Here is a 27,312-nt window from a genome sequence, read left to right as displayed (position 1 = left end):
ATGTATAGAAAGCTGTTGTTCATAACTTGTGTACTTGTGCCTCGCAGTTTTCCAATATTCACTAAGGCTAATTCAGAAGCCCAAGCTGGTTTACTGCAGTAACTCATCTCAACTCACGAATTAACACGGAAGCAGACACTTCCAGACTCCAGAACGCCAGGTAGGATGACTGGGACGGGGCTGCAGGTCCCCCCGGGAATGGGGCTCCGCATGGAGCCGGGAAAGGCGCGCTCGGGCCGTGCGCTGGGTTGTGCTGCCACCTCATGGCCACAGGCAGCACAACCCGCGAAACGCGAGCGGGGCGGAGGAAACGGCAGCGTCCCCGGGACAGCGACTGGGACAAGAGCGTCACTGATTTACCGTTAAGCCGCATTAATAGAGTAATGCACGATAAAACCGAAATTAAACAACCATTTATTGGACATAGCTCTGTTTCTTTTCCAAGGAGACTCGAGTAACAACACATAGTAACTCGCGGCTTTTGTTTTGGCTATGACAAGCTATGATAGAACCAAATCATAGCCCTTGACTAAAAGAACATAATACATCCTTGTAAAATAAATATTTATTGTGGATCTCACATTTCCATATTGTAACCACGTTCCACTTCTCAGAAAAAAAATACAAAACACAAACCTTTGCACTTCTCCTTTTTGCATTCAGACAGCGGAATTCTCGGGCGCTAAAGGAAGTGGACGCAGCTTTTACCCGAGAGCCTTCTACACGGTGTGCACACAGGATCTCAAACCAGGGAGAGCAGCAGCACTGGAACACTTGCACGTGTCCAGGGGCCTAATTCTGTTGCCTCTCTGCCGTCTAGGAAATGCATGGAGAGCAAAAGGCTTTGCAAGTAAGGATGCAGCTGTTTTGTTCTAAATGGAACTGCTTTGTCTTCATTTGAGAGCTATTGCATTGTAATAGTTACTTGATTTATGGAACAACAAGAAGAAAAAAGCATATACAGGTAAATAATGCTGTTTCCATCTGCAAAACAAGGTTCTACAGAAGTGAGGATCCTTGCCTTCCTCTGGAGAAGAATGCGAGGCAGAATAAAATTTGTAAAGGGTAAAGAAGGAAGCCAGGATTTTTTTCTTTGCTTTTAGTAGCAGAAATAAAAATTTATAGTCTTACTCTGTTCACTTAATAATTATTTTTCCATGTATTGCAAGGAGACAACAAAATTAAGCATATCAGAGTATTAAAATATAGGAGGTAAAAATACGGGAAAAAGTGTAACAGAACTACAGGTGGCCTGCACCTAGATGGATGGGAAATATTAATTTTAGCTGCTTTGCTTCCTGCAGTAGCTGCAGTGAGCCACGCTCATCTGAATGAAATCAGCAAATGCACTGAAAAGGAGCCGTCTCCCATACCACATCTGATCAAAAAAACCCCAGTGGCCTTGTATATGGGCATGTGTTTTTTGCAGGAGTTTACTGAGGAGTTTGTTGCAGGTTTGGTGGAGCCATCGGAGCGATCCTTCATCCTTGCGGTGCATCCCCTGTCCTGTGCAGCTCCCTGCGCAGAAGCTTTTAGCAACTCTCACTTTTCCAGATTTTTGTTCTTGCACAGATCATCAGGCTGAAGCAAACTCAGTATTTTGAGGCAGGTGGATATTCTCTCATTTTGAATAGCCAACCTCGTGAATTCTGCCGTTTTGGAGAATTCCGGGGCCGGAGGCAGCGCCCGCAGCCGGTGCGCGAGGAGCCGGCCCTGCTCCCGCGCGGCTCCCGAGAGCTGCCCGAGGGCTCCTGCCCCTGCCCCCGGTGCGGGAGTCACCGACACCAGCAGCCGGGAAAGGTGTTTGCTCAGCAGCCTGGCGGGAGTCAGCTGCTCTGCCCAGAAGTTCGCTTCCCCTTTCTCAAACAGGCAATCGTCTTCATCCTTAACCAAGAGCAGAACACCAGGGGTTAGAAAGTGGCTTGTGGTCTGGATGATAATGAGAAAGCTGCAAGGTACACGTTGTAGCAGGTTTTGAAGAAATAATCAGAATAGGAAATGTTATGGGAACATACCTTTTAGTGAAAAACTAAAAATTCATATGCATCATTTTTTCAATGGTTTTGGAAAAAAACACAATATGAAGTTTCCTGTTTTGCCAGTGAAATTTACCTTCAAAAATCATGCATTTAAGCTGTAACTCTTAGCAAGCAGGGGAAGCAACTAGTGGGGCTAATCTTTAACATGTGCTTGCCTTTCACTGTGAAATTGTCTTATATTACACAGAGATCTCTGTAACCATGATGATAATTTGCTATATCATGGAGCTCTGAGTGGATTAAATGAAACAGGAAAATCACTCAGCCAGTGACACATCAAAAGGGCACACCTAAACCACAGGCTTAAGAAACGTTTCACAATATATTACCCGGTCATATCGATTGTTAACAAACTTCTCAAAGATACAGCTGTTCCTGCAATTTCCAATTTATTTTCTAGCATTATATATAATATTTCTTTTCAGTCTTTTCGAGGCCTAGCTAGCACAGTGCTCTATGCAGTACCAGGTTCACAGGCACCCCATGGTAAAGTGTTCTCTGTGTAACTAGTCCTCCTGAAGAGACTTACAAAAGCAAGGCTGTCTCATGTGCCATACAAGTAGTAGCCGTATAGAAAATTGAACAAGGCTACCAAATACTTAAATGAAGTTTCTGGAAAAGCAAGCAGTTGGGATAACACTGTCCTGAAGTGTCAGATGTGCCTGGCATTCAGGACAGTTTCAGTTCAAGGCAAGCAGTCATCTGCAAGAACATTGAAGGCAAATAGTTAAAACCTTGAAATGCTTCAAGCAACAATGATTTGTTAAGTAGCTCTTATTTCATTATTGGTTTTTGTTTCCTTTTTTTTTTTCTTCAAACTTTAATGCTGACACTGCCAGCAAACAGATCAGACTATTTGCTTATTCTCAATATACTACTGTCCATGTGAATTTTTATTTTAAATTGAAATACTGTTTATGCTAGAGTAATGATCATCTGGAACAGCTTAACCAGATTAGATATTTCATTCTCTTCCAAACACAAGAGTGCAGAAATAATAGCAATTCCTACGTGAGAAAACAACTGGTTGTTTAAATTACCAGAGCTGAAGTCTCCGCATCTCTTTCCACATCACTGTCTCCCAGCAGCCATTCCAGCAGGATGGGTATCCCAGCACGGATTTCCCCCCACAGCTGGAGCAGCTCACACATGATGCCAAAAGCTAAATCCAAGGCCATTGGAGCACTCACTATCCTAAATGCAAAGTCTGTTGGGAAAAAAAAAAAAAAGATGTGAATAGCAATGTATACAGCAAGACTGGAGAAAAAAAAATCAACACAAAAATTTCATCTTGAATCCAAATGCTGAATTTACACAAACACATTTAGAATGATAAATTCTAATGTAAATAAGTTAGGTGGATGAATGTGTATGCTTGAGCAGCTGGAACACTGAGGCTTAACGTTTTCTCCTGCACGTGCAGTGATACTCATTAACACGGATTCAGGTACACAAAAAGGTCTGTTGAAAGCATCGTCAGAAGCAGCCCTGACACTGTTGCACAGTGACTATGCAAAGCTGCAGCTATGCCTTAAATGTGATTTGATGATACACTACATACCAAAGCCTAGAGCATACTATATGCTGTTGAAGTGCTAGGGTATAAAATAAATCATGATTTATTTTGTGCAGAATCTTTATTATATAAAAAGATACACATGCATCATAAGAGAGATCAAGCAAACAACAGGCTTAGAGCTGTAAAAGAAGGGAAAAGCAGAGACCCGCAGCATCCTCACTCAGCTGTATTTAAACATTTTTGCTATCAGCTCCTACAGCATTTCTCTAGGGAGTAAAGGAATGGCCACCTCATGCCAGAACTGTGCACAGAGCCACCATCTACACCGTATTTTTCCCCCAAACTTCCCCACTGCTGTCACCTGTGCAAAGGTTTTAACTGTGTTGTTCCTAGGCCTGCTCTCAACAGCAGAGTACATGAAAGCCCAGCAGCCGCCCTTGCATTAGAAACCCAACAACTGCATTCGCAGGCAGGAGCTTGACCAGTAGTTTCTGGGGTTTTTGTTTGTTTTTTAAATGGAGATGAAGGTAGAGGGCAGGAAGAGCAGAGACAGGGAGCAAACTCCTGTAAAATCCCCATTACTGCCAAATGGATTTTGTTAACGTTCATCCTTGTCCACACGTTCTATCAAAAATCCTGCTCACAGGATGGCCTCACTTCTGAATAACAACATCACGAAGACCCATCATTCTTGAGGTGTCACTCCCTTTTACGAGGAAGAAGCACAGAGCACAGCAGAGCCAGAATCATTCAGAAAACACACAGACGTGGAAGCCAGCCCTTACTTTTTGTGTTTGAGTTTTTAAACTTTGCTTTTCCCACAAAGGAAAACAGTAACTGACATGAAAGAAATGTAGGAGAGCAGTCACCATGAGTGCTTCCCCAACTCCCATTCGCTGCCCTGCGGAGCCCGACGGGAGGCGCGCAGCGAACGCCGGCGCCGTGCCCGGGCGCACGGGCACGGAGGGCAGCGCCAAGGGCGGAACGCTGCAGAGGGGACCGGGCACCGTCCCGAGGGCCTCAGGGAGGAGGAGCCTGAGACCACGAGAGCAGAGGGCGGTAACACAAAAGGGAGTGAAGGGAAAAGAATGGATGGGCCCTGCTTTATCCTCAGAGTTGGGTGAGGGTACATGGAAATCTCCTCGAACAGGCAGCAGGAAGGCGGGCAGTCAGCCTCATCACGACACCTAAAAATGTTACATTTGCCATTTTCTCTGGCAGACAGTACAGCAAAATGATCAGATTTGTTTCCTTATCACTCCATTGGGACACCCCTCGCTCAGCCTTGCCAGCCACAGCGCGTCGCAGGGGTGCCGTGGGACACTGCCACACCACTCACTTTAAGCTCTGTCGAAACCTCCTTCCAGGACTTCCTTTCTCTGAACCTGCTTTCTCCGCGGCCTCGCGGAAGGCTAACGCTCTGGAGCACGGGCACACGTTTCTCCTCTGTGGTTTGACTGGGTTAGGCACGGGTAGAACAGAGCTTCACCGAGGTGCCACCAGTACCTCTGCTCCTCAGAAATAAGGGCCATGCTTGGAATCGGAAAGACATAAGTGACAAGAGAGGAGAGTATGTGCTCTAAGGGGACTTCTGAACCAGAAGCAAACTTTCAGGTCACAAACACTTACAAAACACAACATTTTAAAATCAGTTCCTTTGAATTCTTACGATCCTTCAGTGTTCTATCAATGATTACTGAACGCCTAGAGATGGACGACATTTAAATGATGTCTCTTGCATGTGCCGTTTTATTTTTACTGGAACGTTTAGCCAGGTAAGTGGTGCTTGGGACCAGAAAATAAGTTGCCTCCCACTGCTGTCCTGAAGACAGCAGTTGCTTCAAGAAACCAATTGCAGATCCAACTGCATACTCGATAGCCACAGTTTTCTGGGGTAAACGAAACACAGGTAAGTAACAGCAAGCGATGCTGCATATATACCCACAACTTAATAGGTGTAAAATGCTTTCATTTTATTGCTTTGATGACCCTTAACTCTAAAAGTGACGGATGCTGTGAGTATGTAAAGAATCCTTTAAGAAGCCCATGGGGTTGTGTCTTCCACAAGGGGTGTGTCTCCTACAAACAAATATGGGTCTTCCCTGCGGTGTTACCCGCGCTCAAGAGCTGCTCCTCATAGCACAGTTTGTCAGCAGAACATTGCTGCACGTTGACTAGCCGCGTGCTGTGCATCCCTGACCCCGTGCTCCCGACCCACGCTATGACTTCAGACCACGGTTTGAGTAACCTGGAAGCTCATAACCACCACCACCACCAGCACCAGCACCACCACCACCACCAAGGGCAAGTGCTTTGCCCGGACACGCTCCAGCCACGGTGCCCCGCCGCACACACGCGCGCGAACACCCAAAATAGCCCCGTACAAACGTGGCACACAGCGAAGCGCGGGTTCTGCTAGGGCAGCAAACCGAACGGGCTGAACGCCGTCAGCACCGGTGTGACTGGGAGCCGGGCACGGGAAGGTCCCACCTCCATGGGAGGAAGGAGCACAGAGGGAAAGAGCCGCATGGAGGGCAAGACCACCCCTTTCGGGGAGCTGCTAGTTCGGATCAGCTGTGATCTGAGATTTCACCTTCAGAAACATGTAAATGAAATGCTGAGAGAGATGATTCAAATGGTTATTAATATCTTTTTAGGATGCAAGTAACTATTTGTCTTAAATAGCTGTTTGAAAAGAAACTCAAACGACCGATTTCTAGAAGCCACTCATAGCTAGTTACTACCACAAAATCGCAAAAATCAAACCTGAAGAGCTAGCTATTACCAAACACCGGAAAATATAACAGTGCTCCTATCAGCACAGTTCTACAGAGTATCAAATTGTACTAAATCTAGAACATAAATATGTTCCAACACGCACAAACCTCATGAGCAAGATAAACATCTTGTTAAATAAGCCATTAGAGAGGCTGAAATACCCGAAATTCTCTATGCCTCAAGCAAGTAGTTACACATAGAAGAATTAATACTCCTTGAAATTAAAAACAGCAGATAAAAATCAGGTACTACATGTTTTTTTCATTTTCAGGAAGTGAATTTTCATAAAGGGAAAGGGGTTAAGTACTTCAGTGTTTTAGTCATCTTTCTTAATCCACCCACATAAAAATTAGACCTCCCACATACACACTCATATACTCCAAAGCTTTGATCATGCCAGATGTAAATATTTCTTCTAGTAGCCCATTACGTGTCCTCAAACTATACAATTGTTTTCTGTTAAAGCCTCGGCTATATTACAGGAACCAAAAGGATGCATTAAAGGTATGCTCACAGAAGACTGTAAGCACCAATCAAGATAAGACAAGCAAAATAGAAAAGCAGAACAAAAAGGGAATAAAATGGAATTCCTTGCCTACCAAACCTTTATATATATATATATGTATATATATATTACTGGAACTTGTCAAATAAGTTAATTTTACATTGAAGAGTAATGCAATTTGTAGATCTAAGTGTGTAGCGGGTTCAGAACAAACATAAAAGAAGTCTTCAAATGACTTCTTCAAATGGCCCAACCTAGGAGTTACATAACCTGATCAATAAAGGGAGGGTAGAAACAAAATTCCTTACCTTGAAATGACTCGCCTGTATGTCAAAAATGGAGCTTGAGGGGAATCATGCAACTCTATAGCAATACAAGACACTGGTTTCTTGCTTCCAGAAAAACAGTGGGACAGAAGGGAGGCCGTAGCAGTAAACAGAAAACCAAGCGGAGTTCATACCCCTTTAATCTCCACAATGGCCATGTCAAGTATTACGGACTTAAAGATTAAGAAAAAGAACAACAACTGAGAAGGAAAATGACAAAGAAAAAAAATGCAAAAAGGGTAACTTGCTTCCAGTCAGTCGGTACATGACTGTTTTAAAGGGTGCTTGTTTGTTGCACTGCATCCATTTAAATTAAGTTTTTTTTTAAAAAAAAACAGAATTTCCATTTTTAAATTGACTGTTTATGAAAAATGCACTATATAAGCATTTTTTTGTTGTTAGCGTTTCATAAAATTAAAGGTGATTGGATCTCTTCTGTCCTCCAGAGAAGCATGGTTCTCTAGAGGACGTACAACCACTTCATCTGTTTTCCATCTTCCTGCCCCGGTCTCTTTTATAGCCGTGCTTGCTCAGGACGACTTTAACAGGCAGCCCTTCCTGCCATCCCGCAACACGATGGCAGAGCCCCACACTCTCACAGAACAAACCCATCAAGCCTCATTTCTTAATAGCCTCTGAGGGCAGCGGCTGGCGCGGTGCTCCCGGCTTCCATTACCAGCACATCTGAGTTAGCAACAGCTCTGATCATGAAGGAAACCTACAGGTCGGGACTGAGCAGAAAATTACTTTCAAGCTCCTTCTTGAACAGGAAAGCACATACATTTTATGAATCATTTCAATCCCATTTTTAGAATGTGGACAAAACAGTATTTCCCGCCTCAGCCACTAGATCCTTTTTTCATATATAAACTTTTCCCACACAGGCCGTGCCTCCTTCACACACAGAGTGCTATTACAAAACAACCACAGCTATCAGATATTCACAGGAAATGAACACTCGGACTTCACCACTTGCGATGCTGCTTTTTTTTTTTTCCTTTCAAAACCTTCCCTGCCAAAACCACGTTTAATTTAAGCACAAGAAAACCAATAGTCTCTAGGTAATCCCACAGAACTCATGATCTTCCTTTTGAACCAGTAAAAAGTAATATTATTCAGCTAATACTCGGTTTTAAAAGTTGCTGGTTACAATATGAATATTTAACTCAAATTACTATATTAGAAAATACATGTACACTGAGAGTTTCGAAATGAGTACTGCTAGAATTAAACATATGACTAATAATATTATTATGGCATGCTCCAGCTCAGAAGCTTTGTTTAGTCCAGACTACGTCATGTGCATGAAGTAGGTTACAGCCATGCGGGGGGAACACAAGAGATCAGTTAATCTCTGTATCATATGGAGGTTTTACAACAGTGTATGGAGAATGGTGATGAAAGATTTAAGCAGTGGTTGAACAAGAAAAGGGCATATGATCAATGCAGAAAACTGTAAACTTAATTCTTCTCCCCACGATAATTTAAAACCAATATAGTTTGGGAAATAACACTCAAATATGTAAAAAATGTTTTCAAAGCAGTAGTAACAGAGAGGCTTTCATTCCCTTCCATGGAGTCACAGCCACTACATCACAGCTTCCATAAGGAGCCCATCAAGATCTGTAAGCTGCTGTCCTGGTCACTGACTTGTCATTAAACTCCTGATTTGTAAATAGGTTTACTAGCACTTTGAGACTTCCAGGGCTCACCATATACAATTACCTTTCAAACAGTCTTCCTTAATTTTCAAGTATATAGTAAGTCATAACCTTTACATAACGGTGTCACTGTGTAATTAATATTGCTAAACGAAGAACTGTCAGTAAATAATCAATAGCCAGTCTTTGATGGATGAGCTGATCCTAAAACAGTCCATTCACTCTCAACTTTAATTAGTGGCATTGTATTCTACAAAGCAAATATTTTCCTCATCCATTTGATGATCTCACATAATGCAAGAGCGCTGAGAACAACTTGTAAGGTGCTGAAATAAATTTGGAAATATGAAGTAAAAAGCCACAGTGATTATACATTCTTGTATAATGTAATTCTTAAAAAGAGAAGAAATAATATAAAGCTCCTCAAGAAAAAGCCACTGATTTTAACAAGTACCATACGTACCAATAAATATTGCTGTAGCAATCATAAATTTTAGTGCAGCAGTTCTCTCTCTTTTGTCTCTAATTAAACTACATAATTTGAAACACTCTGTGTTTGTTGGTGGATATTTTTTCCTAAAAACAAATGCAAGCATAAAAATGCTATGCATTTTTACGTATCAGTAATGCTGCAGCCGTAGATTTTTTGGTACTATAACTTCTCTTCTAGATGCATGCTTGTCACTAGTGGTGACAACTGCTCACCAAAAAAAATTCTTCAACTTTAAGTTATTGGAATTCAGAATAGTTTTAGAGTAATAGCAAGTTTTCAAATAAATATACAGATATACGAACTACTCGACCACTTAGGTTACAGTATGCTTTGATCTCATTCTGTGTTTTCTCCTGGACATTAATTTACACTTAGGGCTTTTTACAGTTTATTTATATTTACACTTATGTCTTCCTTATCTTTCTTCTTTCAGCAGTTCTGCACTAAAGTGCAGACGCTCCAGAAGGCTGTAGATAAGTAATGAGCATGTTTGAGTAGCGCAGACAGTAGCTGGCTTACTGTGAAGCAACTGAGGTAGGAATGTGTTTTAAGTTACTCAGTTCAGGTATTTCTGAGCAGAAGAGCAACCTGGTAACCTTAAAAAATCAGTCTTCAGGTGTGTTCTGGTACCTTATAATTAAATAGTACTGGGAAGGGGTAAGGGAAACAGGCAGACTGCTTTAAAATAGAGATGATTGATACTTGATTTTTATCTTTGCTTCATTTTACTTATTAAGAAGGGATAGTTGAAATACACTAACCATAACATTATTCTTAGAGAAAGCAAAATAAATGTCTTGTGTAATCATTTATGCCAGAGAAGTTCAGGATATATTTTCAGTTTCTTTGCTAGTTAATTCTCTAAGCCCGTTTTCTCAGCAGGTAAGAGACTGCATACGTACACACGGCGCAGGACTCCGCAGAAGCTGCTGGCTGTGTGAACCCCTGATGACAGAAGATCCTGCATTAAGAAGCTTCCAATATAATGTCCAGATGGACAAAGCAAGAGCGGGAACAAGATTTGCAACAGGAGTGAGAACTGCCTAATCTGACATATACCATAAATACATACACACATGCTCTTTCTTTGATTTAAAGTTCTCCAATGGGAAGTATAATATAAATACAAATATAGCTGCTAATACATGTATTTGTTCTACATTTGTCTTCTCCATTTCCTTCAAAGTCCTTCAAGGAATTGTTTTTTATTTCTTTCTGAGAAGGAACTGATAGTGCTGTGAGTTCTCTCCACTACATATTGATGTGCTTGCAGGAGACATCACAGAAGTGAGAAAATTCTTTTCTCACATATGAATGCAGATGTGAACTGTGTAGCACAAAGCTGCAATTATTGGGAAGAAACCTCTCTTTTTGTTCTTTTATTTAAGACATGACTCTGAACCTTTCCTATTCCACATATTCTAAAATATTCCAGGTATGCAAAGTGAGACAGAATTGCTAACCAACCTGTGACTCTCAGTGTCATAAATCATTGTATGCAGTACATCACAAACCACTTATGTATTTACAATCTCCATAGTCAGAAAAAATGGCATTTTCCATATTCTGTAGCTAAAGGGTGGCGGCAAGAAGACGAAGATCAAAAAAACCCTGGCTTAATTTTAGATGGCAGATCTGAGACATAGTTATGACTTCTTTTCTCCTCTTTTCTTTTCTTTTCTTTTCTTTTCTTTTCTTTTCTTTTCTTTTCTTTTCTTTTCTTTTCTTTTCTTTTCTTTTCTTTTCTTTTCTTTTCTTTTCTTTTCTTTTCTTTTCTTTTCTTTCCAAAACGTATTTCCCACTGGCTTCAGCTGTATGTGTTGTGAACTCCTGTAAATCATGCTTCCAAGATGTCAAGCTAAGCACTACCAAACTCGTGGCCTCCTTTCCAAACTCTGGTTGAAGAGACTTGCTTACCTGCACAGACAAGCTCTGTGGAAGAGGCAGAGGGCGAATACAGATCTCAAGAGCAACACCCAATGGCTTTGGCATCTCTGTTCCTGAGGTTCTGTGTTAATCACTTAATGATCATTTTCAACTTCTAAATAAGTGACGTAGCATTGTTAGAGATGACAGGTAGCTAAACTGTGTGAACCTGATTCATCCTCAGAGCAAATGTCTTGTCCGTTAAATGCTAAAAGAACTTCTGAGGAAAAGAAAATGTGACAGTCTAGTTCATCTCTGCTTCCTAATATATGCAGCACAACACAGATGAACTAAGGCTGCATTTCCTTATTTGTAGATACTTGGCAATCTTACTAACATTCTTAATGTAGAGAAATAGGAAAGACAGAAGATAGCAATGCATATGTGTAATTTTCTAAGTTCTTCAAAAGAAAAAGAAATCTATGCCTTACCCAAATAATGCAAGAATCTCCTTGTCTGCAATCTCTGAATCTGAACACTGAATCTCTGGTGTCAGACAGTGGAACCACTTACAGAAAGGTCTGCCACTTGCGACTAGCAGAATGACAGGAAAAAGCAGCACGACGGCGGGTAACAGGTATACTGAGAGCACACTGCCAGGGTCTTCTACACAGCCCCAGCCACCATCCCGTTATCTCAGCCCAGGCCTAGTTATCTTGACCAGTTAAGGCTCCTCTTTACCTCCTGGCACTCTTGTCTCCCCCAAAGGGGAATTTGTTCAGCATTTATCTTCTTTGTCTGTTGTGTTTCTTCCCTACAACTCCAGGCACTTACTGTTTTGGACCCCGTCCTTACATCAAAGATCTTTCTTCTCTCTATGTCCTCCGCTCCCACTGACAAGACCTCACCAGACTGCGTGAGGATCATCCCCTCCAGTTCCCCTTCCCTACCCTCAGCTGTTCAGCTCAACTACTCCAACAGCCTATAGCTCTTTTCCCCCGATTCAGCTCTTTTTTCTTCTCGAACCAGAACGGAAGGCTTTGCTGACCGCTCACAGGTATAACTGAGAGCGCAGGAGTTCTCATTTCACAAGCCCAAACACGGCCTGGCCTAGAGCCGCCTACAGCTGCAGCCGCAGGGAAAACCCTCCCGAGTCACAGTATTCCTGGAACACAGCACATTCAGCAGCCCCACCGGGAACGTGTGCGAGCTCTTTAGAGCAGCTTAAGCTGCTTACTGATCGCAAAAATCTTCGAAGATTTCAGCTTTCAGACTTCACTAATGCACTAACAAATACATAGAAATGGCAACATTTTACAGTCTTATTTCTCATGCAAATTTGAATATATTTCACCAAAAATTACTGAGCCAAAACATTACTATATTACAGCATTCAAAAAGTCTTTGGTTATTTTTAATAGCCTTCGTATGTTTCAGAAAGTATTTTCCCCAACTTGCTTTGTAGAATCATGTCTCATAATTAAAACAATTAAAGTTTAAAAATAAAGTAAAACACTTTAAGTGTAGAAAACATCAGTACCAACTACTAAAGATCAACACAAATAGCTGAAAAACAGGATATTATAATGAGAAGTGTCAGACAATCCTAACAACAGACTATCAAATCTGCCTATAAAAATACAGAAGTTCACACACAATTCATTTAAATTACAAGAGAAATCATAAAAACAAGATGGATACAGAAAAGCAGCAGGCCATGGGCTAACAAAAGTCAATGCAATGTCTGTTGAAAGGATGACAGAAACACAGAGCGTGAAGTGGGAGGACAGACAGTGATGGAGTACTTCGTGTATAGAAAAGTGTAACAATCCCGGTTTATTTTATTCCATCAAACTGGCAAGCTAATAAAAATATCAAATAAATCGAATAAAAGTATCGAAGAAAATCTTGTCCCATTTTTAACGAAATAAGGAAATGGGCAGGCACGCTTTTGTGCCCGTGTTTCCCACCATAACTTCTTAACCAGCTGTCCTATTTCAACCAGTCTGACAAAGCGGATACGGGAATCCAAGATACTAAGTCTCGTTTCTATGAAACTAGCCAGCTGGGTGGAAAACAGAGAGCCTATTACTGTCCCATGTAGCAAAAGACTGCAACTCGAGTGGTGAGAAATGATAAAATCCACCTACTTGCGAAACAAATCCACTGCATAAAAAGTTCCCTTCATTTCACCGCCTAAGGAACTTTTTAAAATAATGCCATGCATGCACTGACATATGTTTGCCTCTTTCGGTCTTCAACATTTTATTTTTCAATCAGCATTATTTCAAATGTATCTTCAGCATGAAAAATCAGATTTTACTTCACCTTCCCATGGGTGGCAGTAATACAGCATTCGTCACTACTTGTACGATTCAGGTAAAGTCCTCTGACCTGGAGAATTTACCTTACTCTGTGACAGACATCCTGTCACAGGAACAACCATGCCAAAAACAAAAACATGACACAAAAGAAAAAGTGGGGGGCAACCAAGAAGCAAGGGCTATCTGAACTGTTTCTAATACCTACATGAATTTGGGTATAAGCCATTAACATCATCTGACATCGTGACCAGCACAGAAGTCATATACTTCTGTGTTACTTCGCCCCAACATCCCTTTACTTCTAAAATCTCACTACCTCCCATTGCCTTTGCAATCCTAGGTCTGTGCTGACTTCACATTAGGGCAGTTTGAAATCCCTGCCTCCGAACTATCAAGTCCTTTGTACTCTGGAATATATGTTGAGAGAGATTTCTCCATTTCCACACAGTCTTGCTTAGCTAAACTAATCTATGCAACACACATTGCTCAGAAGGAAAAAAAAAAAAAAAAAAAAAAAAAGGAGTTAAATATTGAGGACATCTTTTCTGGGAAACCCATGACTTGTTGGTTTGATCATGGGACAAATCAGTTTACCTGACAGTTCTGAGAGATGATGGTGATGGGATATGAGATGTTAATATACTATTTTTCTGAATGGTGATTTACTTGAATAATTTACATTTTAAGGATTTGAGAAAAGATATTATGGAATTTAATTATTAGTTATGCTTCTTAATGTCTCCACACTATATTGAGTGTTTTCAGTAAGTAGAGGAATACAAAAAATATCTTCGGATGTTTATAGCAAAAGCAGGTTAAGCTGAGCACCACATAATCTAAGCAATTATATGTTAAGTTTCATAAATCATATTAACCTCATAGGCAGCAGGCCCACAGTTCAGCATGATTTGTTCAACTTCAGTCACCTATTCGCTGCTAAGGTAAGAGGTATAAATATTTATCACTGCCCTAAACAGATTTCTCTTCCATTAATATATCTGTTTGGTTCTTAGAAAAGATGTTCTGCCTATTGAGAGGAAGAAATATTTCATACTAGAACAACAGAATGAAATGATCAAGTCAGCGAGATCTACTCAGAACTGATTCACTCAATGATATTAAAAAAAATCACTTTTTAGACAATTAAGTTATGGGTGAAAAAGCTTAATGCAACAACTTACAATCCTGAAGTTTCAGCATTGCAGTCTACAGATTCTATAATTAGGGAAAGTTACTTCTTGCTTGAGTGTGAATTTTAAAAATGAGTACAGCAAGAAAAAAGCAACAAAGTATAACTCTGGTCTTCATCACAAACATGAAATGGCCTTGTGGTGTGTTTGTACATGAGAGAGACTAAGAAGGTAATTAACACTGTACATGAAAAATTGAATGGGTTTTATTAGTCCTGGTAATCAGATACTGTAAGTCTAACCTCCACTGTGATCAAGCCAAGTGTGCAAGTTAATCAAGACCTTCCCTAAAGAATTTCTGTTAACACTTTCATCTTACCAGTGGGAATTATTTAATAAATAATAATAAAGTTCTCCATTGCTAGTACAGCTAGGTGATCATTAACACAGCACAGACCACGCAAAGGTACAAAATTAAAAACATATGAAAGTGGCATGAGATTGGTACTATAAGCAATGCCAGAAACAACTCCGCTCTTCAAATGATTTCAACACAGTTTTGCTCTAACTCTTAACAATCAAAAGCCCTTTATATGAAGTTGAACTATTGAAATGTAAATTTCTAGGCTTCTATTCCCAACAATGTTTAACTTGACCTTCACATACATGAGAAATCGATTTGCTCAACTAAGCCAGTTCTGAGTTTTCCTTGTAAGAGCTCATTTGGAACTGATTGTAGAAATAAAAAGTCTAGTTTTAGACATCTTAGGTTTTGAAGTAAGAGCTCATTGTATTCCACAACTGCTTTAACCTCCCCTACCTGCTAATTAAAACAACTGAATCAGTGGGAAGTCGATGGCTCAGGGAATTGGTAACACAATAAAAACACCTTTCATTCTAGGTTGCTGCTTTGACTCTGTAACAGGTAGGTGGTACCTCAGTTATTAAAATTGCTGAGTGCTGCCTGTGTGAAACAAGGTAGTGGTTTACGTTAGCTGTGAAAGATATTTTATATTCCCTACCTCACTCCCACCCACACGTACACAAATGAAACGTTGCATGCAAAAAAATTTGCTTGCAGAAATGTATTATCTCCTCATTACTGCTGAACTACATCTCTGTGCAAAACAACATGACAAACACACCTCAATATTCTACACGACCACCTTAAAATGGGTTTGCACTGGGAGAAATATTTTGTGCAGGGCTCTGCTAGGGTTATCAGGTTACCTTCTTCTCCAGATGGATGCAAAGGGCAGAGCAAGAGCCAATTCACATTGCTGCTATGTCTGTTAAACCACAGTTTCTGAAAGACAAGAGAGCTTGCCAGCTACAGCTGGCAATTAGAGGTTTCCATGAAAATACACGTACTGAAAATAAATTAATGGACTCTTTCACACAGTATTTGACATGCACTTCCCAATAGACCTTTTTAATTATAATGTAGGTGAATGTTTAAATTCAAATTTCCCATATTTAACCTACACATGACCAGTTCAAAACTGTAGATCCAGTCTACTGTAGATGTCTACAGCACTGAGGCTTGCTCATTTAGGACTACGAAATAACAAGATGAGAGAAACAATCCTCTGGAAACTTGCAAAATTTAGCAAGTTTTCTTGCCCATCACCTGGTTTCAGTCGGTATCCCATCTTAACTTTTATAAAGAACCTGGTGAATATAGAAGTATCTCTCCAAGACTCTCTTTATGATTTAGAACAGAGTCCTCAACTGCTCTGGGTGTGGAAGTATGAGGCTGGAGGTTTAAGCAGTTTTCAGAGGTGCGAAATGTCTGTGAATCACATCGTATCAAGGATACGTAAAACATTAGAGACGCAGGGCCAAATCCATCTGGGCTGCTCTGCCTCCTCTGGCCTTCTCCACCTCAAGCCATCTGAGGAGGAGCGGGGGCAGGCACAAGGGTAAATAAAGCCCTGATGTTCACAGACCCTGTTAGAGTGGCCCCCAATTTGTTCCAGCTTTCCCCTATGCAGGGAAACAAACACTTGAAAAGGTACCACGAAATCCTGTTCCCTGATTTTTAATCAAGTCCAGCCTCTGCTCCAATGATATGAGAAAATGAGCTCCTTATAAACAGAAAGCAAATTCTTTTCTTTCAAATTGTATGCAGTTCCCTTTCACTCTTCCAATGCTGTTTTTACCTCATTCCCTTTCCTGGTTCCTAATTATTAAACAATTCATCCTTAATGTAAGAAAAGTTCTTTTTCACTGTTGCGTGCCTGTTGATAGCTATTATATTTATAGTGTATGCACTAGAAAGCATAGTGTATATGCTATATAGCATTCATCTATCTTATAGATACATATATTTGTAGTATATATATGTATATATATTTATAGTATTCATATATCTGTCTCCAGTTACTTTTTTATGAAATTGTTCTGTGTCAAATTGCTCAGGTCTGTAGTCACTGAAGTCTTTCAAGAAGAAATCTCTTGGGACAGCCTTGTTCTCTCTCACAGCAATAGCGAAACACAAGAAGAGGCTTCAATAAAATCAGAGGACTGCGGTAGCTGGTGAACAAAACAACACAAATGGTGCTCAGAAGTAATTTTTACAGATGAAGGACAAGCTGCAACAGTATTACTGAAAGCCTCCTTTCATTTTTTTTGAAATAATATTTTTTGAGTCCATTTCTTCAAATAATATATTTGAACCTTGGTATAACAAAAGCTGAACACAGTAGCAAAATGTCTTACAAATTATAGGGTAGGTCCTGCAATCTTCATGTATCATGGCACTTCTATTCTGACTCCAAAAATTTCAAAATTTTAGATACGATTAAAAAGTGGAACATTTTTCTTGATTTTTAACATGTTCAGAATTACCAGTGTAGGATACTAGCTATTAAAACGAAAGTCTTTATGAGATAGCCGTAAAAAGCAGTCAAGAAAGGGAGGATAATACAATTTATTTTCCCCTAGAGTGTCCTTGACATTCTTTCAGTCTCCTGTAAAAAGAATACATTCTTCCCTGCACTTTTCTCAAGTGCTACAAAGGCTTCCAGTGCATCAGTTCTTCTGTACTTTCACCTCGTTTAGAGAAAAGACAGATTAACACAGTGATGGCCTGAGCTCAATGGTAGCATGCAAAGAGTTTTCTGAACAAAAATATTTAAGCCTATTTTCCATTTTTCTCTTCTCTCTCTCTTTTTTTTTTTTTTTGGAAAACTATGGAAAATATCTTAATATTATTCAGGAATCACCATGAACACAGGGAAAAAGTAATCCATATGGCCTTAATTATTCTCAATCAGAACCTTTTTTTTTTTTTTTTTTTGTAAAAATAGAAGCTATTTTTGGAATAGATTGCCAGAATATCAGACATTAAAAAATACTGTTACAAAGACCTTAAGTATACTAATTAGCATAAAAATATGATACAAATAGACTATAGGTCAGATTTGCTTCTGGAACAGCACTAAATTTACTCTAGCAAAGAGACCAGGTAAATTAGTTTACACTTCTGGACATCAATTCTTTAAGCTTTGCAACCAACCTTATAATAGCTCATTTCTTACCACTGTTACAGTAGATGAAGAAAATCACCAAATTACAACTTCTAATGACAATAAATCTTTCATAATCTCAACACTGTGTCATCTTGTTTCCTGGAATGAAACTTCTGAAGTGTAAGGTCAACCCACGTGATCGGGTTGTCATCAACGAGTACAGATATTCACCAGCTACTCAGGTTAGCAGGATGAAAATGATTCTTGTCGATGCTTTGTCTTCCCAAATAAATCCTACTCTATCCCAAAGCGTAGAATCAATCCTACACATAGTTCTATGTAGACAAACAGGCATTCACCATTAAATACAAGAAAAGGGGATATAACTACATGTATTCTGAAGCTGGAGGCTGAACATTTAACACCTTGAGAACACTGACCTTCTCCTCTGTGAGCTCCTAAGATACTGTAGATCTAACTACAGTAGATAGTAACTGTAACTGCAGGATTTGTGACGTTACCTGTTGTGTTTTACTGTACTTTTCCGCAGCCTCTAGTGCCCTTCACAGCGCAGTGTGTGTTAGCCATCCGCAAGGCATGGCCTCCGTCCCCTCCACGGGAACCTTTTCAGGGTATTTTGAGACTGCTCATGCTGCCTTTTGACCTTTCCTCATCTCCTCACCGAAGAGCTTTTCAACACCTTGCAGTGCTTCTGAATGGGCAGTCACACCCCACGTTTGAAGGTAATACTGTAAAATGCGGCTAATACTTCTCCACTGGGCTTACAGGATGTGCTGCTTTTACATACGATATTGCATAGGCCTCACAGACTGCATCTGCAATCTTTCTAAAATTAGTATCATCTGTGAAAAATCATCTTGCTTTGCGGCAGCAGCAGCAGCTCTGCTTTGCAATGAGTCTTTTTTATTTTTCCCCCTATTTTAATTACTTTCTCATACTACTGCTTCTATCTGGATGGGTATAGTTTTTCTGCTCAAGTCATTTCGATAATGCTACCTCCCCATTTAAATTTTAACATTCGGCTCAAAGGATTTTTTTTTTAGGAGGTAAGTTCGGATACTGAGTTCTTTTTGGAGGCTCGCACATCTAGTTACCAAAAAATAGTTATCAAGAAGACAGTCAAAGCAACGGAAATCCTGGAGCTGATTCCAGAAAAGATTTTCATTAGCCTTCATTCCTTCTACTAGTCCACGATACAAAGCACATTAACATGTTTTAGCTAATGTGATTAACGGTTTTGCACTAGCAATACACAGGACCAAGTACCTCATGACGCATGACAAGATCTGACTGGGAGATTTTCCGACCAGTTTCCAAAGTTTAAAAAGATTCTCAAGATAGCTTAAAAATCATGGACGTTAATAGGTACTTTCTAAATGTCTTTTCTAACTCTCTCTTTGTTCCTACCTAGGGCAGTAGGAAGGGCTGGAAACCGGTCAGGCCGTGGGAGGCTCGTAACCCTCTGCCATTACCACAGCGATGGCCCCGTAACCGCTCACACCACCAACATCCTGCACCTCCAGGCAGGCAGGTGGCGGAGCAGAGACGGCCGGCCCTGCTCGGCTTTCTGCCCGGGCTTCCTGGGCAGCCTCCCTCACCAGCCCTCTTTATCTTTACAGCCTGCAGGCTTTCAAGCTAGGAAGTCTGTAGCTGCTCCCATCTCCTCTCGTGAGACAAGTTCTAACTTCGCGCTTTTTGTAAACCCTCCATAAAATCTCCAAAGAACGTCGGTGAATATTATGCCTAAGTCTCACCTAAATGAAGAAAAGGAAAACCATCACCTATGATCCTACTGCAGATTCCAGTCAAGACATCCTAGAAGCAAGCTGCATGCAGGCAGCTCCCTTGTTTATCTTTGGTTAATTAGCTGCTATTGCTCAAAGCTAGGCAGCCACCAGAACTGGTTCTAGCACCTGCAACTAAAGGAGCTGTTTGTGGCCCCAGCTCATCAGGAGGTCTATTAGCCTAACTTGAATATCAAGTCACCTGAGACTCAGGGTGCCTGAGAAAAGCTCAACCCTACACATTAATCTTTGTCCAGCACCAGAGTAACCCAAGACTTACCTTGTTCACCACAGCCCTCCTGTTTGCCTCACTAGAAGGCACAAAAGTAAAGCAAAAAGTGGTGAGTTCGTCCTCAGGTTCGGCAAGATGAGGGCATTAATCAGATGGAAATCAGAGTTATAAATATATTTTGAGGATCTCTTTCTTTTATTCAAGAGAGCACAAGTACCTCGGCACTTGCATGCAGCTCAGGGCAGCACTACACAGCTTCTCCCCCAGCTACCTGCCAGCCCCACAGCTCAGCCCCACCACTTTATGAGCAGACAGTTAGGCCAGGTGAGGTACTAGTGCAAGGTCGACTCATCATTCTGATGAATTAAAGCTCTAAGAAAACTTTTTAACACGTTTACCTAGTGGTAAACATGTGGAAGGAAAGCTCCTTCTGTTTGCATGTGCTTTAAAGAAGAGTTTGAAAACATCCAGTTTCAAATACTGACAAGCAATTGGGTGAAAAAAAATGAAGCAAAATATACTTTTTTGCTGTTTCAAGTGTAGCATGTGGGATGCTTTAGTCCCAGTGCTCTTCTCATGCAGCTGAACATTGCCAATGACGATATTTTTAGCATTTCAGCTTTGCCCCATATTTCCCTATTTCAGTAGGAATAGGAACAGATTCAATCCAAGTCACTTTCCCAAAGTACTTCACGGCTCCGTCATGGGATACAAGCTTTGAGATCACCCCTGGCACCCAGGATGTGCTGATACCACCCGTGGTGTTGGTGACGAATGCCAGACCACTGTGCTATGCTCACATCACACAGACCGCACTCGCTCCTTTTGAGAGGCACTTACAAGATCTTCCGAGGGCACAGATGTATGAAAACTTCTGCAGAGATCTGGAGATTTCGGGTTCACTGAAAAATTATTTTTAGACGACAGGAAGAAGGAACATAAATTTGAGCATGATCTCTCCTCTCCTCTGCTCTTCCAAATGTTAATATAGTTTATTCCAATCTTCTTACTTTTCCCTTCCTACCTCCACTAAATGCTTTCCTGCGCTCCCCAAGGCCCCATTCAAACAAGCCTTTTCTGCAAGCACCTTCAATAGAGACACATACTCTGAGTCATGAAAAAGATTATTTTGGAGTTTGTCTTCTATATTCATGAAGCATGGAGAAGACGACTAGAGGCACAGGAAACAAACAGCATTTCTTTTTTCCCCAGAAAGAAAGCATGATTCACCACAAAAACAAGGCAGAGATACACAGCCCAGTAAAACACAGATCAATGGCTGACAACGAAGACTTCCCCAAGGATCTCCATTTCCCCAGAGGCGCTTTGTGCCGCAGAGCCGCCTCCTTCTCCCGGGATTGCCTTCCCGAGGGTTGGGCAGCTGGTGTAAAGGGCTTGGCTTCCTCCTGCCCAGCAAAACCAGCACTGCCACTAGCCGACTGCTTTTTGTTGGCGAATAAAAGAGAACCACAGGATATTAGTCATTTTCAGTAACACCGTTTTTGCTGAGAATAAAAAGTAGAATGTATCGGGAAGGAAACAATCAACAAGAAAGGAGAAGAAAGCTTTTAATGGCCTTCTACTGAGAAATTCCTGCCATATGAGTATCAGCTAGATACTATTTCTACTACTAAAGATATATCTTCTATATCCATGTATCTATTTTTGGCCAGTGGATTAAAGCAGCAATAGGTTCAAAAACAACTACATCACTTGCAGCCTCACACCTAATCTCAGATTATACCAAAACGTTAGGAAATAATGAAAAACTGGGCTAATTTTCACAGATACTTAGCACGAGTTTAAGTTATAAACTACGTTGGAGTCATAAGTGGCAGAGCAGTGACCACCTGGCTCCGAGGGGACCCACTCACCTCCTCGTGCTGCACAAACCCTACTGAGCTCCACCGCTTGGAGCCCTTCGCTCACCTACACTCTATACCACACTGCAGCTTCCCAGCATATGTAGCAAAAGCTTCCTGGAGGCCTACGGTTCATCTGAAAAGAAAATTTAGACTCCTAAATCCTTAAGGAACTTTCAAAGATTTATTTCAGTCTGCAAATCTAATTGCTCAGCGAAACTTGATTCGGCTGAGGCAATTTTGTATCAGTTAAATTGGTGCTAATGCTGACAACACTAAAAATGCTCTTAAAGCAGTTTAAGCTTAATTCGGTGATTTACCAAAATAAAGGTCAAGCTGTCTAAAAGTATTTGTTTTATGGAATTATTTATTTAGACTTTTCTAATACAGACAAGCTCATAACTTTACATAAGGTAATACGTCTTCCTCAGTAAATAACAAAGCCATAGAGGAAAGGACAGAACAGTGGATACAGCTTTTTTTTTTTTTCTCTCTCTCAATTATCCGACTTTTTTCAGAATATTCCCTAAAGAGATCATCAGGAAAGAAAGTAAAACCTTTCTTTTTCATGGCTTAAATGATCTTTTTTTGTAAAGAGTAACCCCTGGGATAAGAAACACTGCTGTGAATAGGTCTAGACTTTACACAGCCATGGGTCACTAATTTAATTAGATTTCAAAGAAACTATTCTACATTTACACTGAATACAATACTTCCTGTACCCTCCCTCCCACTGAAAGGAATAAAACAATCCCACAGAAGTTTACACCTCAATGCACGAGGAAACAACAACAAAGTGTACATACAATGCCTCAAGTTACAGATTGGGTTCATATTGTTCAAGTTATTAGTAAAAACTTAACTGCCTTCTAGGTTGGTATTTTAAGCAAGCAAAACAGAAGTTTTTCACATTTCTAATGAAATAGGATTCTGTTTGGCCTGATCTGTTCAGAAAATGACTGCAGTTAACCTCTTAACTTTTTCACCTCATACCTTTAATCCATTTTTAAACACATTACAAAATTAAATTAAGCTTCTCTGTATGAATAAAAAAAAAAAAAAAGAATTTACTGGTACAGTACATTGCCTCCCATAAAAATTAATTTGAGGTTTGAGGGGTTGAAGGAGCCCTCCTGTGAACCAGTGTGTTTGATCTTCCGTGCTTTCCTCCTTCCAAATGAAAATGGGCTGTAACTGTGACAACGAGGTTCTGTTATCACATTTGTTACCCTGAGTTTCATCCTCTGCAAGGTTACTGCCCTCATAACTGGAGTGATCCAAAACTGCATGGATTAGCCACCAGAGGAAATTGTGGGGTTTTTTTTGTTGTCTTTTTTTTCACCCTCACTAAAAGCCATGAGGGAATAACAAGAAACAAAATTCATATTTTCTCCCAGGAACTTGCATAAAATTTCAAAGAATTAACACAGGAAGGGGCTATTGTTGGAGGTGAAACCACATAACTGACTGGACCATTCGCCTCTGGTTTCACTGTCTATAAGTGACCTGAAAAAAAGGTAACTATCTGAGACAATCATGTCACCACGCATTCATTCTGCTACTCAACAAGACATACAGGAAAGAAAAAATGTCCTATAATAGTTCCTATAATAAGAAAAAGCATGTATATAAGCTGGAAGCTTTTTACTGTTAACTTCAGACAATCTCCTTGTGTTTCTCCCTCAATAGCTGGAAAACAAAGCAAAACACAGAAACAGGAGGAGTTCAATGCGGGAAAGAATGGGATTGATGAAAGAATAATAACGAAAATGTAAAACAAAGGAGGAAAGAAACTGGGTTTTATTTTTTCGGAAGTAGCATTTCTTACTATTCACAGACAAAGGAGACTGATTTAATGAAAGCAGTTTAAATGAACGAATGGGAAGGGACAACTAAGTTTAACTAAGGGGTTAACACAAGTCTGGGGCCATGAACTTCTACTCTAATTAGGAACATGGAAAATAAAAGCCAATTATGATGTTATTTCCTCAACTCTATTCAACTCTGCTTTACAAAGTGACAAATTATAACAGCAAGGGTTGATGTGACCTCAGTATAAATCAGTAGGACAGAGCCCCCAGCATCTAATTCAGTTATAGGGGAACATTCCTTGGCATAAAGATACAACAAAGAAAAAGAGATAAAATACAAGAGCCAGAGCGAAACTCCAGCCTTGCATGATTTCCAGAGGAAGCACCCTCTGATGACATTGGAGTCTTTGGCCCCAAAGTCCCATGTCAAGGGGACAGAAATAATACCCAGAGTGTGAGTGTCTAGCAGCACATGTGCATAGAGCCTCTTGGCACTGGAGAGAAACGTAGCTGGGACTAAGCAACTTGCTAGAGCTGTGATGGAAGTGCTGGAATCAGAGCTTGGGAATTCACAGGCTGATGAAGGCCCTCCTTAATACATCCCTCCTTTTCCTACCTTCTCCTACCGCCTAGGTCTGGCCTTACTCAAAAAGTACATCTGCCATATGAGCCCATTCACGGCTACTTCCATTTACAGTAGTGACAAGCATGTACTTAACACCCTCCTCCTCCCTTTTTTTTGCTAATCCATTCTTTATCGATAATGTAGCTTAAGTTTACATGGAGATGGCCAACTGTTTTCTCCTGCTAACACGTGGGTCAAGGTAGTCAGTGTTGAATGCCACAGACTGACAGGGACCATCGGAGAGAGACTGGCACGCTAGCAAATTCTTGTTTATTCACAACACATGGAAGAATGTCTCAGCATAGACTCTCAAAGCAAAACACAATAATTAGTTAAGCCTACTCACATTTTGTGGTTATTTTAATATTAACAGGGTTGAGGAAATTAGGGCACAGACACAAAGGCCCACATCCTCGAAAGCGCATTGTGGGTGTGCTGAGAATTGCCTTTGCTGATCTAGATCTAAATGGATTTCAAGGTCTAATAATGAATCAATGAGTTGAATTCTGTTTCTCAGATTATTATCTTGCTGTGACCAGGCTATTATAATAACCCGGGATTCAAACAGCATCTTCTACTGCATTACATTAGACCAATGCTGGTGTTGAAGAATTTTCAAAATTACTCCTCATGCAACAGTTGACTCATCACAGCAAGAACCATAAGGCTCAGAAGACAACTGTTGTTGTCTTTTTACACAGTCGTGTAACCATATGCAAGTTATACTGAGAACACACACACACAAAAACAATTAAGCCATGGTGGGTGTAAAATCTCATGATTTTCTGTTATCTTCCACAGTACATATTTATAAGAAATGCGTGAATCATTTTACAGCTAGCAAGTTTTGTGACAAGAATAAAAATATTTTTGTTTCTCAAGTATTCAAAAATATTTAAAGGCAGAAAGAAAGTGAACGTACCTGTTCCTTTACTGTTCTTCCTTTGAGACTGTGCCAGTTGTATAATCTCAGCAGCAGTGTCCCTTACTACCAAATCCTCATTCTGCAGCAGGAGAACCACACATTTCCACATAGCAAGTGTATCAGACAGACCTAGGTATTTATAGAGAAAATTAAGATTCTAAAAAAAGTTCAAACTTTTTTCTGAGACTTCAAACGAGTTACAGAGCTTCATTTTTGCACCTAAAAATGACAAATTCTGTGAGACATTAAAAGGGGGGGGTGCAGGAGAAAGGTATTTGCAATGCATTGGGAATATAAGCGAGAACATCATAAAAATACTTCCTGCACATGTGTGAACTTGATCTAGGTTGCTGACTCACTCTGGAACTGGTAAGAGGATGGACTGAAGCAACTTTATGTCATGGATCCTGTGAACTTTCCAGTCTCTAGCAGTGCAGAGCTCCTGTTGGGCAGCAGCAGCAGATGTTCTGATACTGAAGGTCCCCTAACTCACTGTCATCACGAATTTCTGTTGCAGTCTGCCTAGAGTGAGGCTGCCAAACCTCATTTTGCTCAGACACTGCTGGTAGTACTGGACACAGGGGCAATCAGCTGTAGATTGTATTTTCTGGTGACCCTGGAGGACAATCAAGTGGCTCCTTAAGTGCACTGGTTTTCTTCAACTATGTTATCAATAGTGTCTCAGAGATTTGTACTGCAAGTCTAACCAGACAAACCTATTTCACTGCTTGGGCAAAATGAATTGCTTGAGGTTTTACTACAGTGGCAGAAGCATCACTCCTATATTTCATACAACTCCCCTGTTTGAGAGTAGCATGGAATATAATTATTTCAGAACAAAGCTGCTTTTTTTTTTTTTCCTAGCATAATGCACCTGTGTAATAATGTTACACTGATACAACTAGATCAGAATAATTGTTTTGTTCTAGATACAATAGCCAGTTTCCCCAACTAGACACATTTCTATTCTATCCCCAGGAGAGAGAAAGGACTGCAAATGGATTTTCCAAGAAGACTGAACAGCAAGGAAGAACGAGGGAACCTAGAACTCACTGACCTGCATTGATGTGCCCTTTATTAATGAACTTTGAGGAAGTCACTCCACATTGGAATGACCTCAGTTCCAATTCAAACCATTTTTTTCTCTCCTCTCCTCTCCTCTCCTCTCCTCTCCTCTCCTCTCCTCTCCTCTCCTCTCCTCTCCTCTCCTCTCCTCTCCTCTCCTCTCCTCTCCTCTCCTCTCCTCTCCTCTCCTCTCCTCTCGTCTCCTCTCCTCTCCTCTCCTCTCGTCTCCTCTCCTCTCCTCTCGTCTCCTCTCCTCTCGTCTCCTCTCCTCTCGTCTCCTCTCCTCTCCTCTCCTCTCCTCTCCTCTCCTCTCCTCTCCTCTCCTCTCCTCTCCTCTCCTCTCCTCTCCTCTCGTCTCCTCTCGTCTCCTCTCGTCTCCTCTCGTCTCCTCTCCTCTCCTCTCGTCTCCTCTCCTCTCCTCTCCTCTCCTCTCCTCTCCTCTCCTCTCCTCTCCTCTCCTCTCCTCTCCTCTCCTCTCCTCCTGTCTCCTCCCCTCCCCTCTCATTTCTGCTTTAAATAATATGTAGCCAAGCAAGCAAGCTCAAAAGAGTTTACACGTGCATAAACTTCCCATTTAAGAGAATGATTCTGCACTGAAAGTTGATGTGAGAACTAACATACTTCTTGCCTAATAAAATATATGTATATATAAGTGAACAAAGATTAAAAGCATTTATTTTGAAATAAAACTTCACCAAAAAAAAAGAAGTATTTAAAGTCTACTGCCTCATTCTAGGATGGAAGATGGATTTCTTTATCACCTACCACCAAATATTTTGGGACTAGACAACTCCTATCCCTTCAGTCACAAAACCTTCCTTGATCTATATTCACAGAAGACCAAAAGGACAAAAAAATGGGTGGAAGGATATC

General features: G+C 40.7%; 1 protein-coding gene across 1 annotated transcript in view; it reads right to left on the bottom strand.

The window, feature by feature from the left end:
- Positions 1-1,542: 1,542 nt before the first annotated feature.
- The window catches only part of THADA (THADA armadillo repeat containing), a 159,831-nt gene continuing 134,061 nt past the window's right edge, over positions 1,543-27,312 (bottom strand). The window contains exons 36-38 of the mRNA XM_088527415.1: positions 25,372-25,503; positions 3,080-3,246; positions 1,543-1,884 (exon numbers count right to left, since the gene is read on the bottom strand). Of these exons, the coding sequence (XP_088383541.1) occupies positions 1,543-1,884; positions 3,080-3,246; positions 25,372-25,503 (641 nt within the window). The remainder of the gene's footprint in view (positions 1,885-3,079; positions 3,247-25,371; positions 25,504-27,312) is intronic.

The sequence above is a fragment of the Tinamus guttatus genome, unplaced genomic scaffold, assembly GCF_059628265.1.
Source record: "Tinamus guttatus ecotype Peru unplaced genomic scaffold, ASM5962826v1 Tinamus_guttatus_pri_ptg000286l, whole genome shotgun sequence".
NCBI classification, from domain to species: Eukaryota; Metazoa; Chordata; class Aves; order Tinamiformes; family Tinamidae; genus Tinamus; species Tinamus guttatus.
This window is presented reverse-complemented; position numbering and strand designations above follow the sequence as displayed.